The following is a 16,255-nucleotide window of genomic DNA, read 5'->3' as shown; positions in this document are numbered from 1 at the left end:
GGATTTTTCTATGATTTTCCATGGATTTCCATGGATTTTCCATGGATTTCCATGGATTTTCCACAGATTGCCATTGAATTTTCCATGGATTTCCATGGATTTCCATTGATTTTCCATGGATTTCCATTGATTTTCCACAGATTTCCATGGATTTTTCCATGGATTTTCCATGGATTTCCATGATTTTCCATGGATTTTCCATGATTTTCCATGGATTTCCATTGATTTTCCATGGATTTTTCCATGATTTTCCATGGATTTCCATTGATTTTTCCCTGATTTTCCATTGAATTTTCCATTGATTTTCCATGGATTTTCATGGATTTTCCACAGATTTCCATGGATTTTCCATGGATTTTTCCATGATTTTCCACAGACTTCCATTGATTTTCCATGGATTTCCATGGATTTTATCATGATTTTCCATGGATTTTCCATGATTTTCCATGGATTTCCATGGATTTTCCATGGATTTCCATTGATTTCCACAGATTTTCCACAGATCCTCCATGGATTTTTCTATGGATTTCCATTGATTTTCCATGGATTTTCCTATGATTTTCCACGGATTTCCATGGATTTTCCATGGATTTTCATGGATTTTCCACAAATTACCATTGATTTTCCATGGATTTTTCCATGATTTTCCATGGTTTTTCCATGATTTTCCATGGATTTTCATGGATTTTCCAGGGATTTCCATGGATTTCCATTGATTTCCACAGATTTTCCACAGATCCTCCATGGATTTTTCCATGGATTTCCATTGATTTTCCAAAGATTTCCATTGATTTTTCCATGGATTTGCATGGATTTTCCATGGATTTTCCATGGATTTCCATTGATTTCCACAGATTTTCCACAGATCCTCCATGGATTTTTCCATGGATTTCCATGGATTTTCCACGGATTTTTCTATGATTTTCCATGGATTTCCATGGATTTTCCATGGATTTTCATGGATTTTCCACAAATTTCCTATTATTTTCCATGGATTTTTCCACAGATCCTCCATGGATTTTTCCATGGATTTCCATGGATTTTCCACAGATTACCATTGATTTTCCATGGATTTCCATGGATTTTCCATGGATTTTTCTATGATTTTCCATGGATTTTCCATGGATTTCCATTGATTTTCCATGATTTTCCATGGATTTTTCCATTGATTTCCACAGATTTTCCACAGATCCTCCATGGATTTTTCCATGGATTTCCACAGTGGGAAATTGGGGATCCGCTGGGGTTCTCTGGGAATTGTGGGAAAAGGATCCCTGGGATTATTCCCAGTTGGAAAAATTGGGACAAATTCCCATTTTATGCCCATTTATACCTTGGAATTTTTTTGGGGGGGGGAAAAGGAGGGGAATAAATTTTGGGACAAACTCAGAATCCGTTGGGATTTAACCCCCAAATTCCTGCGCAAGCATCAAAAATCAGGAATTCCTTTGGGAATTCTTGGAATTCCGGGAGAATTCCATTTTTGTCCAGATGAGAATTCCCAAAATTCCCGGGATTTTTACCTGATCCCGGCTCCGCGTCACCCTCTCGCTCAGCAGCTCCACCGAGCTCCGCTCCTCGTCCAGCTCCAATTCCAAACGTTTGGATTTTTCCTGACGGGAATCGGGGATGGAAATTTTGGGGGGATTTTTCCGGGAATTTCGGAAAAAAATTTTTTTGGGGGTGGGGAAAAATTTCTGGGAATCTTCAGCAAATTTCTCATTATTTTTAGGGGGGATTTTCTGGGAGCGACCTGGGGAATTTTTATTTTTTTTTTTTCCATTTTCGGTGAATTTTCCGGGAATTTTTGTCTTTTTTTTTTAGGAATTCTCACCTCCAACGCCTTGGAATTCCGGGCTCGCTCTTCCTGGGATCGCTTCCGATTTTCCAGCTCCTGCTCCAGCTCCTGGAGCCTCTGGAGCAGCAGCTCCTTGTCCAGCAGGATCCGATCCCGCTCTTCCCGGTTTTCCTGGATCGTCTCCTTCAGCCGGGAAACCTGCCGGGAAAAAAAACCCCAAAATTCCCCAAATTCCCAGCCAGCTTTTCCCAAAAAAAACCCCACAGAATTCCTGGAAAAATCAGTTTGATTTCCACCAAACCTCGTCCTGGAGCTTCCCGAGGTTCTGCTGGAATTTTTCGGCCTCGGCCTCGCGGTCTTGGGCGATTTTTTGGGAATCCGCGAGTTCCCGCCGGGATTTTTCTTGGAATTCTTCCAGTTGGGATTGAAGCAAGGTCAGGGAGCTCTGGGATTCCGCTGTCGTCTGCTCCAGCTGAAAAACGGGAATTTCGGGATGGGGAATTGGGTGGGATGGTGCCAAAAAACGGGATTGGGGGGTTGGGGTGGAAATCCCGGAATTCTGTGGAAAAAAAAAGATGAAAATTCCATGGGGAAAAAAAAAAAAAATTCAACGAATTAAACTCAGAATTCCACGAGAAACCCAAAATTCTGTGGAAAAAAATAAGAATTTCATGAAAAAAACCCCAAAACTCCCAGAAAAATCCAGGGATATTCTGGAAAAAAAACCCTGGAATCTCTTCCCAAACCTCTTAGAGGTCGCAATCCCACAAGACGAAGATTTTGGGATGAGGAAACGCCACAATTCCATGGAAAAAACAAAAACAAAAAGCAAAAAACAAAATTCCACAAAAAAACCTCTAAAATTCCACAAAAAAAACCCCAGAATTCCATTTAAAAGCCCTGAAATTCCATTTAAAAAAACCCCAAATTCCACCAAAAAAAATTCCCCAAATTCCACGAAAAAAGACCCCAACATTCCAATAAAAAAAACCAAAATTCCATTTAGAAACCGTGAAAATTCCAGGAAATAACCCCAAAATTCCCATGAAAAAACGCGTAAATCCATGGAAAAAAAACCCAAATTCCACCAAAAAAAATTCCCTAAATTCTGCCAAAAAATCCCCAATATTCCAATAAAACAAAAAAATAAAAATCCCAAAATTCCATTTAGAAACCATGAAAATTCCAGGAAATAACCCCAAAATTCCCATGAAAAAACGCGTAAATCCATGGAAAAAACCCCAAATTCCGCCAAAAAAAAACGGAATAGAATCCCAAGGGAATCCCGAAATCCCGGGAAAAGGCCCGGAATGTTCCGCGCACCTCCTGGCCCAGCTCCTGGCGCCGCCGCCGCTCCCGGCTCAGCTCCGATCCCAAATCCCGCAGCTCCCGCTGGGCCCCTTCCAGCTGCTCCTCCAGCGAGCGGCGGCGGCGCCGCAATTCCCGCTCCCGCTCGGCGCCGGAGCCCACGGAGTCGGCCAAGGCCGCGCGCTCCGCCTGCCGACAGCGCCGGCGCTCAGCGCGGGCCACGCCCAATTGGGATTTTGGGGATTTTGGGGGATTTTTGTTTATTATTTTTAATTTTGGGGTTTTTTTTTGCGGGATTTTTGGGTTTTTTGGTTGGTTCGTTGGGTTGGGTTCTTCGCGTTTTGGCGATTCTTCGCCGTTTTCCTTCGGGTTGTTTTGGGGATTCCCACTCTCACCAGTTTGGGTTTTTGGGGATTTTGGGGGATTTTGGGGGATTTTGGGGGATTTTTGTTTATTATTTTTAATTTTGGGGTTTTTTTGGGGGGGATTTTTGGGTTTTTTGGTTGGTTCGTTGGGTTGGGTTCTTCGCGTTTTGGCGATTCCTCGCCGTTTTTCTTCGGGTTGTTTTGGGGATTCCCACTCTCACCAGTTGGGATTTTTGGGGATTTTGGGGGATTTTTGGGGGATTTTTGTTTATTATTTTTAATTTTGGGGTTTTTTTGGAGGGGATTTTTGGGTTTTTTGGTTGGTTCGTTGGGTTGGGTTCTTCGCGTTTTGGCGATTCTTCGCCGGTTTTCTTCGGGTTGTTTTGGGGATTCCCAGTCCCACCAGTTGGGATTTTTGGGGATTTTTTGGGTTTTTGGGGATTTTGGGGGATTTTTGGGGATTTTTGTTTATTATTTTTCCTTTTGGGGTTTTTTTGGAGGGGATTTTTGGGTTTTTTGGTTGGTTCGTTGGGTTGGGTTCTTCGCGTTTTGGCGATTCTTCGCCGTTTTTCTTCAGCTTGTTTTGGGGATTCCCACTCTCACCAGTTGGGATTTTTGGGGATTTTGGGGGACTTTTGGGGATTTTGGGGGATTTGGGGGGATTTTTGTTTATTATTTTTAATTTTGGGGTTTTTTTGGGGGGGATTTTTGGGTTTTTTGGTTGGTTCGTTGGGTTGGGTTCTTCGCGTTTTGGCGATTCTTCGCCGTTTTTCTTCGGGTTGTTTTGGGAATTCCCAGTCCCACCAGTTTGGGTTTTTGGGGATTCCCAGTCCCACCAATTTGGGTTTTTTGGGGATTTTGGGGGATTTTGGTTTATCATTCTTTCTTTTTGGGGGTTTCTTTTGGGGGGATTTTTGGGTTTTTTGGTTGGTTCGTTGGGTTGGGTTCTTTGCGTTTTGGCGATTCTTCGCCGTTTTTTTTCGGGTTGTTTTGGGGATTCCCAGTCCCACCAGTTGGGATTTTGGGGGATTTTGGGGGATTTTTGTTTATTATTTTTAATTTTGGGGTTTTTTTTGGGGGGGGATTTTTGGGTTTTTTGGTTGGTTCGTTGGGTTGGGTTCTTCGCGTTTTGGCGATTCTTCGCCAATTTTCTTTGGGTTGTTTTGAGAATTCCCAGTCCCACCAGTTGGGATTTTTGGGGATTTTTTGGGTTTTTGGGGATTTTGGAGGATTTTGGGGGACTTTTGTTTATTATTTTTAATTTTGGGGTTTTTTTGGGGGGGGATTCTTGGGTTTTTTGGTTGGTTCGTTGGGTTGGGTTCTTCGCGTTTTGGCGATTCTTCGCCGGTTTTCTTCGGGTTGTTTTGGGGATTCCCAGTCCCACCAGTTTGGGTTTTTTGGGGATTTTGGGGGATTTTTGGGGATTTTGGGGGATTTTTGTTTATTATTTCTAATTTTGGGTTTTTTTTGGGGGGAGATTTTTGGGTTTTTTGGTTGGTTCGTTGGGTTGGGTTCTTCGCGTTTTGGCGATTCTTCGCCGGTTTTCTTCGGGTTGTTTTGGGGATTCCCAGTCCCACCAGTTGGGATTTTTGGGGATTTTGGGGATTTTTGGGGATTTTCGGGGATTTTGGGGGATTTTTGTTTATTATTTCTAATTTTGGGGGTTTTTTTTGGGGGGGGATTTTTGGGTTTTTTGGTTGGTTCGTTGGGTTGGGTTCTTCGCGTTTTGGCGATTCTTCGCCGGTTTTCTTCGGGTTGTTTTGGGAATTCCCAGTCCCACCAGTTTGGGTTTTTGGGGATTTTGGGGATTTTTGGGGATTTTGGGGGATTTTTGTTTATTATTTTTAATTTTGGGGTTTTTTTTGGGGGGGGATTTTTGGGTTTTTTGGTTGGTTCGTTGGGTTGGGTTCTTCGCGTTTTGGCGATTCTTCGCCAATTTTCTTTGGGTTGTTTTGAGAATTCCCAGTCCCACCAGTTGGGATTTTTGGGGATTTTTTGGGTTTTTGGGGATTTTGGAGGATTTTGGGGGACTTTTGTTTATTATTTTTAATTTTGGGGTTTTTTTTTTGGGGGGGATTCTTGGGTTTTTTGGTTGGTTCGTTGGGTTGGGTTCTTCGCGTTTTGGCGATTCTTCACCGTTTTCCTTCGGGTTGTTTTGGGGATTCCCAGTCCCACCAGTTTGAGTTTTTGGGGATTCCCAGTCTCCCCAGTTTGGATTTTTGGGAATTCCCTGCCCCTCCAGTTGGGATTTTTTGGGATTCCCAGTCCCAGTCCCACCAGTTCCGATTTTTGGGAATTCCCATTCCCTCCAGTTTGGGTTTTTGGGAATTCCCAGTCCTACCACTTTGGATTTTTGGGAATTCCCAGTCCCACCAGTTTGGGTTTTTGGGAATTCCCAGTACCTCCAGTTTGGGTTTTTGGGAATTCCCAGTACCTCCAGTTCAGCCACTTTCTCCCGGAGCCGTTCCTGGTTTTCCCGCTGTTCCCGGGATTCCTCCAGCTGCGATTCCAGAACTTTCCGCGCCTCCTCCGACGCCTCCAGCGCCGCTTCCAGGGAAACCTGGGCCTTGGGGGATCCAGAGGGGATTTTGGGGAATTTTGGGGAATTTTGAGGAATTTTTTGGGATTTTGGAGGCTTTTTGGCAAGATTTTGTGGGAATTCTTTTTAATTTTTTTGGGACAATTTTGGCTGAGCCCACAATGAGCAAATCTGGGACCCCCCCAAATTCGGAAAAAATTCCCTAAAATTTCAAAAAAAATTCCCAATTCCTGGGATTTCCTCCTCTTACCTTGGCAGCCTCATCCCGCTCCTCCCGGAGCTTTTCCAGATCCTTCCGGCCCTGCTCCAGCTCCTGGGAAAAATCCCAAATTTTGGTGAAAGAATAATGGATTTTTGGGGAAATATTCTGAATCTTGTAGGGGGGAAAATCCCAAATTTTGGCGAAAGAATAATGGATTTTTGGGGGAAAAATCCCGAATCTTGTAGGGGGGAAAATCCCAAATTTTGGCCAAAAAAATAATGGATTTTGGGGGAAAAATCCCAAATTTTGGTGAAAGAATAATGGATTTTTGGGGGAAAAATCCCGAATCTTGGGGGGGAAAAAAATCCCAAATTTTGGCAAAAGAATAATGGATTTTTGGGGAAAAATCCCAAATCTTGGGGGAAAAAAATCCCAAATTTCGGCGAAAAAAATAATGGATTTTTGGGGAAAAATCCCAAATTTTGGTGAAAGAATAATGGATTTTGGGGGAAAAATCCCAAATTTTGTGTGAAAGAATAATGGATTTTGGGGGAAAAATCCCAAATTTTGGTGAAAGAATAATGGATTTTTGGGGAAAAATTCTGAATCTTGGAGGGGAAAAAAAATCCCAAATTTTGGCCAAAAAAAATAATGGATTTTTGGGGGAAAATCCTGAATCTTGGAGGGGAGAAAAATCCCAAATTTTGGCCAAAAAAAAAAGGAATTTTTGGGGGAAAAATCCCGAATCTTGGAGGGGAAAAAAATCCCAAATTTTGGCCAAAAAAAAAAGGAATTTTTGGGGGAAAATCCCAAATCTTGGAGGGGAAAAAAAAATCCCAAATTTTGGCCAAAGAAATATTGGATTTTTGGGGGAAAATCCCGAATATTGGAAGGGAGAAAAATCCGAAATTTTGGCGAAAGAATAATGGATTTTAGGGGGAAAAATCCCAAATTTTGGCCAAAAAAAAAAAAGGAATTTTGGGGGAAAAATCCCGAATCTTGGAGGGGAAAAAAATCCCAAATTTTGGCCCAAAAAAAAAGGAATTTTTGGGGGAAAAATCCCGAATCTTGGGGGGGAAAAAAATCCCAAATTTTGGCCCAAAAAAAAAGGAATTTTTGGGGGAAAATCCCGAATCTTGGAGGGGAAAAAAAATCCCAAATTTTGGCGAAAGAATAATGGATTTTTGGGGGAAAAATCCCGAATCTTGTAGGGGGGAAAATCCCAAATTTTGGCCAAAAAAATAATGGATTTTGGGGGAAAAATCCCAAATTTTGGTGAAAGAATAATGGATTTTTGGGGGAAAAATCCCGAATCTTGGGGGGGAAAAAAATCCCAAATTTTGGCAAAAGAATAATGGATTTTTGGGGAAAAATCCCAAATCTTGGGGGAAAAAAAATCCCAAATTTCGGCGAAAAAAATAATGGATTTTTGGGGAAAAATCCCAAATTTTGGTGAAAGAATAATGGATTTTTGGGGAAAAATTCTGAATCTTGGAGGGGAAAAAAAATCCCAAATTTTGGCCAAAAAAAATAATGGATTTTTGGGGGAAAATCCTGAATCTTGGAGGGGAAAAAAATCCCAAATTTTGGCCAAAAAAAAAAGGAATTTTTGGGGGAAAAATCCCGAATCTTGGAGGGGAAAAAAATCCCAAATTTTGGCCAAAAAAAAAAAGGAATTTTTGGGGGAAAATCCCAAATCTTGGAGGGGAAAAAAAATCCCAAATTTTGGCCAAAGAAATATTGGATTTTTGGGGGAAAATCCCGAATATTGGAAGGGAGAAAAATCCGAAATTTTGGCGAAAGAATAATGGATTTTAGGGGGAAAAATCCCAAATTTTGGCCAAAAAAAAAAGGAATTTTTGGGGGAAAATCCCGAATCTTGGGGGGGAAAAAAATCCCAAATTTTGGCCCAAAAAAAAAGGAATTTTTGGGGGAAAATCCCGAATCTTGGAGGGGAAAAAAAATCCCAAATTTTGGCGAAAGAATAATGGATTTTTGGGGGAAAAATCCCGAATCTTGTAGGGGGGAAAATCCCAAATTTTGGCCAAAAAAATAATGGATTTTGGGGGAAAAATCCCAAATTTTGGTGAAAGAATAATGGATTTTTGGGGGAAAAATCCCGAATCTTGGGGGGGAAAAAAATCCCAAATTTTGGCGAAAGAATAATGGAATTTTTGGGGAAAAATCCCGAATTTTAGTGAAAGAATAATGGATTTTTGGGGGAAAAATCCCGAATCTTGGAGGGGAAAAAATCCCAAATTTTGGCGAAAGAATAATGGAATTTTTGGGGGAAAATCCCCAATCATGGGGGGGAAAAATCCCAAATTTTGGCCCAAAAAAATTCCCAAATCCGGGGGAAAAAATTCTGGATTTTGGCAAAAAAAGAAATCCTGAATTTGGGGATCAAATTTCCCGGATTTTGGGATGGAACTTCCCGGGTTTCTCGCACCTTCCGGAGGTTTTCCAGCTCCTGGGGGTCGCTCCGGGCTCGATCCCGATCCTCCCGCGCCGCCTGGAATCGCTCCCGGAGCTCCCGCAGCTCCTCCTCCAACTCCTCCCTCTCCAGCCCCGCCTGCAGCAGCCTGGAAAATCCCAACAATTCCCAAAATAATTCCCAAAATCATTCCCAAAATCATTCCCAAAATCCCCTCCACCCCCAAAAATCCCCAGACCTTGTTTTGTTGGGATTTGGGGTGGAAAAATCCCAGAGAATTCACAAATTTGGAGTTTCCCAAATCCTGCAGCGCTCCCCGGGCCTGGTGGGTTTTTTTTTGGGGATTCAGAGTGGGAAACACCAGAAAATTCCCAATTTTTTTTGGGGTATGACTTGGAAAAGCTCAGAAAATCCCAAATTTCCCATCTCCCCAAACTCCAAGACTCACTCCTGCTTGGAATTCCGGAGCTCTTCCTTGTTTTTCTGGAACATTTCCTTCCACTGCTCCGTCTCCTCCGCGCTCTCCTCCAGCTCCCGCCGCAGATTCCGGAGCTGCATTCCCAAATTTTCCCGTTCCTGCTCCAGGCTGGATTTCTCCTGCAAGGAATTTATGAGATTCCCCAAAAAAAAAAAAACCCCAAAAAAAACTCCTTGGGAATTCGAGCCGAAATCTCTGCAAAAACCAACGCTGAATCCATGGAAACCCAAGACGGGATTTTTTTTTTTTTTCCTCAATTTTTTCCCAATTTTCCAATGTTTTTTTTTTTCCCCTCAATTTTTTCCCAATTTTCCAATGGGTTTTTTTTTTTCCTCAAGTTTTTCCCAATTTTCCAATGGGTTTTTTTTTTTTCCCTCAAGTTTTTCCCAATTTTCCAATGGGTTTTTTTTTTTTTTCTTAAGTTTTTCCCAATTATCCAATGTTTTTTTTTTTTTCCTCAAGTTTTCCCAATTTTCCAATGTTTTTTTTTTTTTCCTCAATTTTTTCCCAATTTTCCAATGGGTTTTTTTTTTCCCTCAATTTCTTCCCAATTTTCCAATGTTTTTTTTTTTTTTTTTCCTCAAGTTTTTCCCAATTTTCCAATGGTTTTTTTTTTTTTTCCCTCAATTTCTTCCCAATTTTCCAATGTTTTTTTTTTTTTTTTTCCCTCAATTTCTTCCCAATTTTCCAATGTTTTTTTTTTTTTTTTCTCAATTTTTTCCCAATTTTCTAACGTTTTTTTTTTTTTTTCCCTCAAGTTTTTCCCAATTTTCCAACGAGTTTTTTTTTTTCCTCAAGTTTTTCCCAATTTTCTAACGTTTTTTTTTTTTTTTCCCTCAAGTTTTTCCCAATTTTCCAACGAGTTTTTTTTTTTTTTCCCCCCAATTTTTTCCCAATTTTCTTCCGGTTTTTTTTTTTCCCCCCCAATTTTTTCCCAATTTTCTACCGTTTTTTTTTTTTTTTTTCCCCCAATTTTTCCCCAATTTTCTACCCTTTTTTTTTTTTTCCCCCCACATTCCCAGTTGGAATTCCCAGTTGGAATTCCCACCTCCGACACGCGCTCGGTTTCCCCCCGGAGCGTTTCCATCTGGCGCCGGAGCTGCTCCAGGTGGGAATCGTGCGCGGCCACCTCGGCCTTCAGGGCCCCCTTGAGCGCCTGCAGCTCGCGCTCCTGGCGCCGCCGCCAGCCCAGAGCCTCCTGCAGCTGCTCCCGGCATTCCCGCAGCTCCTGGGAACGGGAATTCGGGATTCGGGAGGGGGGAAAAGCCCCAAAAAGGTTCTGGGAATGGGGAATTTGGGATTTGGGATGGGGGAAACGCTCAAAACGGGAAATTTGGGATTTGGGATGGGGGAAAACCAAAAAAGTTCAGGGAATGGGAAATTTGGGATTTGGGATGGGGGAAAAACCCCAAAAGGTTCTGGGAATGGGGAATTCGGGATTTGGGATGGGGGAAAAGGCCAAAAAGGTTCTGGGAATGGGGAATTCGGGATTCGGGAGGGGGGAAACGCTCAAAAGGGGAAATTTGGGATTCGGGATGGGGGAAAACCCAAAAAGGTTCTGGGAATGGGGAATTCGGGATTTGGGATGGGGGGAAACCCCAAAGGTTCTGGGAATGGGGAATTCGGGATTTGGGATGGGGGAAACGCTCAAAAGAGGAAATTTGGGATTCGGGATGGGGAAAAACCCCTCAAAACCAGAAATTTGGGATTCGGGATGGGGGAAAACCCCTCAAAACCAGAAATTTGGGATTCGGGATGTGGGAAAACCCAAAAAAGTTCAGGGAATGGGGAATTCGGGATTCGGGATGGGGGAAAACCACTCAAAATGGGAAATTTGGGATTCGGGATGGGGGAAAACAAAAAAAGTTCAGAGAATGGGAAATTTGGGATTCGGGATGAGAAAAAAACACCAAAAGGTTCTGGGAATGGGGAATTTAGGATTTGGGATGGGGGAAACGCTCAAAACGGGAAATTTGGGATTCGGGATGGGGGAAAACCCAAAAGCTCCTGGGAACGGGGAATTCGGGATTCGGGATGGGGGAAAACCCCAAAAGGTTCTGGGAATGGGGAATTCGGGATTTGGGATGGGGGAAACCCCAAAGGTTCTGGGAATGGGGAATTCGGGATTTGGGATGGGGGAAACGCTCAAAAGAGGAAATTTGGGATTCGGGATGGGGGAAAACCCCTCAAAACAAGAAATTTGGGATTCGGGATGGGGGAAAACCCCAAAAGGTTCTGGGAATGGGAAATTTGGGATTTGGGATGGGGGAAACGCTCAAAATGGGAAATTTGGGATTCGGGATGGAGGAAACGCTCAAAACGGGAAATTTGGGATTCGGGATGGGGGAAAACCCCTCAAAATGGGGAATTTGGGATTCGGGATGGGGGAAAACCCCTCAAAATGGGGAATTTGGGATTCGGGATGGGGGAAAACCCCTCAAAATGGGGAATTTGGGATTCGGGATGGGGGAAAACCCCTCAAAACCAGAAATTTGGGATTCGGGATGGGGGAAAACCCCTCAAAACGGGAAATTTGGGATTCGGGATGGAGGAAACGCTCAAAACGGGAAATTTGGGATTCGGGATGGGGGAAAACCCCTCACAACCAAAAATTCGGGATTCGGGATGGGGGAAAAGCCCAAAAAGGTTCTGGGAATGGGGAATTCGGGATTCGGGATGGGGGAAAACCCCGCAAAATGGGAAATTTGGGGAATTCGGGAAGAGGAAAAACCTCAAAAGAGGAAATTTGGGATTTGGGATGGGGGGAAAAGCCCAAAAAGGTTCTGGGAATGGGGAATTCGGGATTTGGGATGGGGGAAACGCTCAAAATGGGAAATTCGGGATTCGGGATGGGGGAAAACCAAAAAAGTTCAGGGAATGGGGAATTTGGGATTCAGGATGGGGGAAAACCCCAAAAGGTTCTGGGAATGGGGAATTCGGGATTTGGGATGGGGGAAACGCTCAAAAGAGGAAATTTGGGATTCGGGATGGGGGAAAACCAAAAAAAGTTCAGGGAATGGGGAATTCGGGATTTGGGATGGGGGAAAACGCCTCAAAACCAGAAATTTGGGATTCGGGATGGGGGAAAAGAAAAAAAGTTCAGGGAATGGGAAATTTGGGATTCGGGATGGGGGAAACGCTCAAAACGGGAAATTTGGGATTCGGGATGAGAAAAAAACACCAAAAGGTTCTGGGAATGGGGAATTTGGGAATTGGGATGTGGGAAAACCCAAAAGCTCCTGGGAATGGGGAATTTGGGATTCAGGATGGGGGAAAACCCCAAAAAAGGTTCTGGGAATGGGGGATTTAGGATTTGGGATGGGGAAAACCCAAAAAAGGTTCTGGGAATGGGGAATCCGGGATTCGGGATGGGGGAAAAGCCCAAAAAGGTTCTGGGAATGGGGAATTTGGGATTTGGGATGGGGGAAAAGCCCAAAAAGGTTCTGGGAATGGGGAATTTGGGATTCGGGATGGGGGAAACGCTCAAAACGGGAAATTTGGGATTCGGGATGGGGGAAAACCCAAAAGCTCCTGGGAACGGGGAATTTGGGATTTGGGATGGGGGAAACGCTCAAAAGAGGAAATTTGGGATTCGGGATGGGGGAAAACCCAAAAAAGTTCAGGGAATGGGGAATTTGGGATTCGGGATGGGGAAAAACCCAAAAAGATTCTGGGAATGGGAATTTGGGATTCGGGATGTGGGAAAAACCCAAAGGTTCTGGGAATGGGGGATTTAGGATTTGGGATGGGGAAAACCCAAAAAAGGTTCAGGGAATGGGGAATTTGGGATTCGGGATGGGGGAAAACCCCAAAAGGTTCAGGGAAGAGGAAATGTGGCATTCGGGATGGGGGAAAACCCCGCAAAATGGGAAATCTGGGATTCGGGAAGAGGAAAAACCTCAAAAAAGGAAATTTGGGATTTGGGATGGGGAAAACGCTCAAAAGATCCTGGGAATGGGAAATTTGGGATTCAGGATGGGGGAAAACCCCAAAAAGTTCAGGGAAGGGGAAATGTAGGATTTGGGATGGGGGAAAAACCCCAAAAGCCTTAGGGAAGGGGAAATGTGGGATTTGGTATGAGGAAAAATCCCCAAAAGTTTCTGGGAATGGGAAATTTGGGATTTGGGATGTGGAAAAATCCCCAAAAGGTTCTGGGAATGGGAAATTTGGGATTTGGGATGTGGAAAAATCCCCAAAAGGTTCTGGGAATGGGAAATTTGGGATTCAGGATGGAGGAAACCCTGAAAAGATCCTGGGAATGGGAAATGTGGGATTTGGGATGGGGGAAAACCCCAAAAGGTTCTGGGAATGGGGAAATTTGGGATTCGGGATGGGGGAAACGCTCAAAACAGGAAATTTGGGATTCGGGATGGGGGAAAACCTCAAAAGGTTCTGGGAATGGGGAAATTTGGGATTTGGGATGGGGGAAAACCCAAAAAGGTTCTGGGAATGGGAAATTTGGGATTCGGGATGGGGGAAACGCTCAAAACAGGAAATTTGGGATTCGGGATGGGGGAAAACCTCAAAAGGTTCTGGGAATGGGGAAATGTGGGATTTGGGATGAGGAAAACCCCTCAAAATGGGAAATCTGGGATTCGGGATGTGGGAAAACCCAAAAAGGTTCAGGGAATGGGAAATTTGGGATTCAGGATGGGGGAAAACCCAAAAAAGGTTCAGGGAATGGGAAATTTGGGATTTGGGGGGTGGCAAAAAATCCCAAAACCTCCTCAAATCTCCCCAGGATTTCCTGGGAACGGCAAATTTGGGATTTGGGATTTTTGGGGTTTTTTTTTGTGTGTGTGGTTTTTTTTATTGCGACTTTTCCCATTTTGAGGTTTTTTAGGGCTTTTTTGTGGGGTTTTTTGTTGGTTTTTTTTTTTGTTTGTTTTTTGGTTTTTTTGGGAGTTTTTTTTTTGTTGATTTTTCTTGGTGTTTTGGGGTTTTATTTTGGTGTTTTGGGGTTTTATTTTGGGGTTTTGGGGTTTTTTTTGGGTTTTTTTGTTGGTTTTTTTTTTGTTTTTTGGGGTTTTTTTGGGGGTTTTTTGTTGTTTTTTTTGGGGGGGGGGTTTTTTGGGGGGTTTTCCCCCATTTTGGAGGATTGTGGGGGTACCTGGTAGAGGCCCTGGGTTTCGGGGTCACTTTTGGGGTCGGTGGCCGGCAGCTGCCCCTCGAGGTGGCCCAGCCGCGCCTCCAGCGCCGCCCTGGCGGCTCGCAGCTCGCTCAGCCTGGGCAGCCAAGGGTTAACGGGGACATCACAATTCATGGGGTTTATGGGGGAAATCAGAATTAATGGGGTTTTATGGGGGAAAAAATCAAAATTAATGGGGTTTTATGGGGGAAAATCAGAATTAATGGGGTTTTATGGGGGAAAATCAGAATTAATGGGGTTTTATGGGGGAAAATCAAAATTAATGGGGGTTTTATGGGGGAAAATCAGAATTAATGGGGTTTTATGGGGGAAAATCAGAATTAATGGGGTTTTATGGGGGAAAAAATCAAAATTAATGGGGTTTTATGGGGAAAAAATCAGAATTAATGGGGTTTTATAGGGGAAAAAATCAGAATTAATGGGGTTTTATGGGGGAAATCAGAATTAATGGGGTTTTATGGGGGAAATCAAAATTAATGGGGTTTTATGGGGGAAAATCAGAATTAATGGGGTTTTATGGGAAAAATCCAAATTAATTGGGGTTTTATAGGGGAAAAATCAAAATTAATGGGGTTTTATAGGGGAAAAAATCAGAATTAATGGGGTTTTATAGGGGAAATCAGAATTAATGGGGTTTTATAGGGGAAAAATCAGAATTAATGGGGTTTTATAGGGGAAAAAAATCAAAATTAATGGGGTTTTATAGGGGAAAAATCAAAATTAATGGGGTTTTATGGGGGAAATCAAAATTAATGGGGTTTTATAGGGGAAAAATCACAATTAATGGGGTTTTATGGGGGAAATCAGAATTAATGGGGTTTTATGGGGGAAATCAGAATTAATGGGGTTTTATAGGGGAAAAATCAAAATTAATGGGGTTTTATAGGGGAAAATCAAAATTAATGGGGTTTTATAGGGGAACAAATCAGAATTAATGGGGTTTTATAGGGGAAAAAATCAGAATTAATGGGGTTTTATGGGGGAAATCAGAATTAATGGGGTTTTATGGGGGAAATCAAAATTAATGGGGTTTTATGGGGGAAAATCAGGATTAATGGGGTTTTATAGGGGAAAAAATCAAAATTAATGGGGTTTTATGGGGGAAAATCAAAATTAATGGGGTTTAAAGGGGAAAATCAGAATTAATGGGGTTTTATGGGGGAAAATCACAATTAATGGGGTTTTATGGGGGAAAATCACAATTAATGGGGTTTTATGGGGGAAAAAATCAGAATTAATGGGGTTTTATAGGGGAAAATCAGAATTAATGGGGTTTTATGGGGGAAAATCAGAATTAATGGGGTTTTATGGGGGAAAATCAGAATTAATGGGGTTTTATGGGGGAAAATCAAAATTAATGGGGTTTTATGGGGGAAAATCAAAATTAATGGGGTTTTATAGGGGAAAATCAAAATTAATGGGGTTTTATGGGGGAAAATCAGAATTAATGGGGTTTTATAGGGGAAAAATCAAAATTAATGGGGTTTTATGGGGGAAAAAATCAAAATTAATGGGGTTTTATGGGGGAAAAAATCAGAATTAATGGGGTTTTATGGGGGAAAATCAGAATTAATGGGGTTTTATGGGGGAAAATCAGAATTAATGGGGTTTTATGGGGGAAAATCAGAATTAATGGGGTTTTATGGGGGAAAAAATCAAAATTAATGGGGTTTTATGGGGGAAAATCAGAATTAATGGGGTTTTATGGGGGGGGAATCAGAATTAATGGGGTTTTATGGGAAAAATCAAAATTAATGGGGTTTTATGGGGGAAAAATCAAAATTAATGGGGTTTTATAGGGGATAAAATCAAAATTAATGGGGTTTTATGGGGGAAATCAAAATTAATGGGGTTTTATAGGGGAAAAAAATCAAAATTAATGGGGCTTTATGGGGGAAAATCAAAATTAATGGGGTTTTATGGGAAAAATCCAAATTAATGGGGTTTTATAGGGGAAAAAATCAAAATTAATGGGGTTTTAT

The 16,255-nt window shown here is 42.4% G+C and overlaps 1 protein-coding gene across 1 annotated transcript in view; it reads right to left on the bottom strand.

Moving 5' to 3' along the window:
• The window catches only part of CGN (cingulin), a 35,732-nt gene that overhangs the window by 10,076 nt on the left and 9,401 nt on the right, over window positions 1-16,255 (bottom strand). Inside the window, exons 4-13 of the mRNA XM_053966734.1 lie at window positions 14,235-14,430; window positions 10,173-10,352; window positions 9,095-9,243; window positions 8,662-8,794; window positions 6,261-6,323; window positions 5,906-6,037; window positions 3,122-3,295; window positions 2,100-2,270; window positions 1,835-1,996; window positions 1,524-1,613 (exon numbers count right to left, since the gene is read on the bottom strand). Coding sequence (XP_053822709.1) covers window positions 1,524-1,613; window positions 1,835-1,996; window positions 2,100-2,270; window positions 3,122-3,295; window positions 5,906-6,037; window positions 6,261-6,323; window positions 8,662-8,794; window positions 9,095-9,243; window positions 10,173-10,352; window positions 14,235-14,430 — 1,450 coding nt within the window. The remainder of the gene's footprint in view (window positions 1-1,523; window positions 1,614-1,834; window positions 1,997-2,099; window positions 2,271-3,121; window positions 3,296-5,905; window positions 6,038-6,260; window positions 6,324-8,661; window positions 8,795-9,094; window positions 9,244-10,172; window positions 10,353-14,234; window positions 14,431-16,255) is intronic.

Source organism: Vidua chalybeata, chromosome 29, assembly GCF_026979565.1.
Source record: "Vidua chalybeata isolate OUT-0048 chromosome 29, bVidCha1 merged haplotype, whole genome shotgun sequence".
Lineage (NCBI taxonomy): Eukaryota > Metazoa > Chordata > Aves > Passeriformes > Viduidae > Vidua > Vidua chalybeata.
This window is presented reverse-complemented; position numbering and strand designations above follow the sequence as displayed.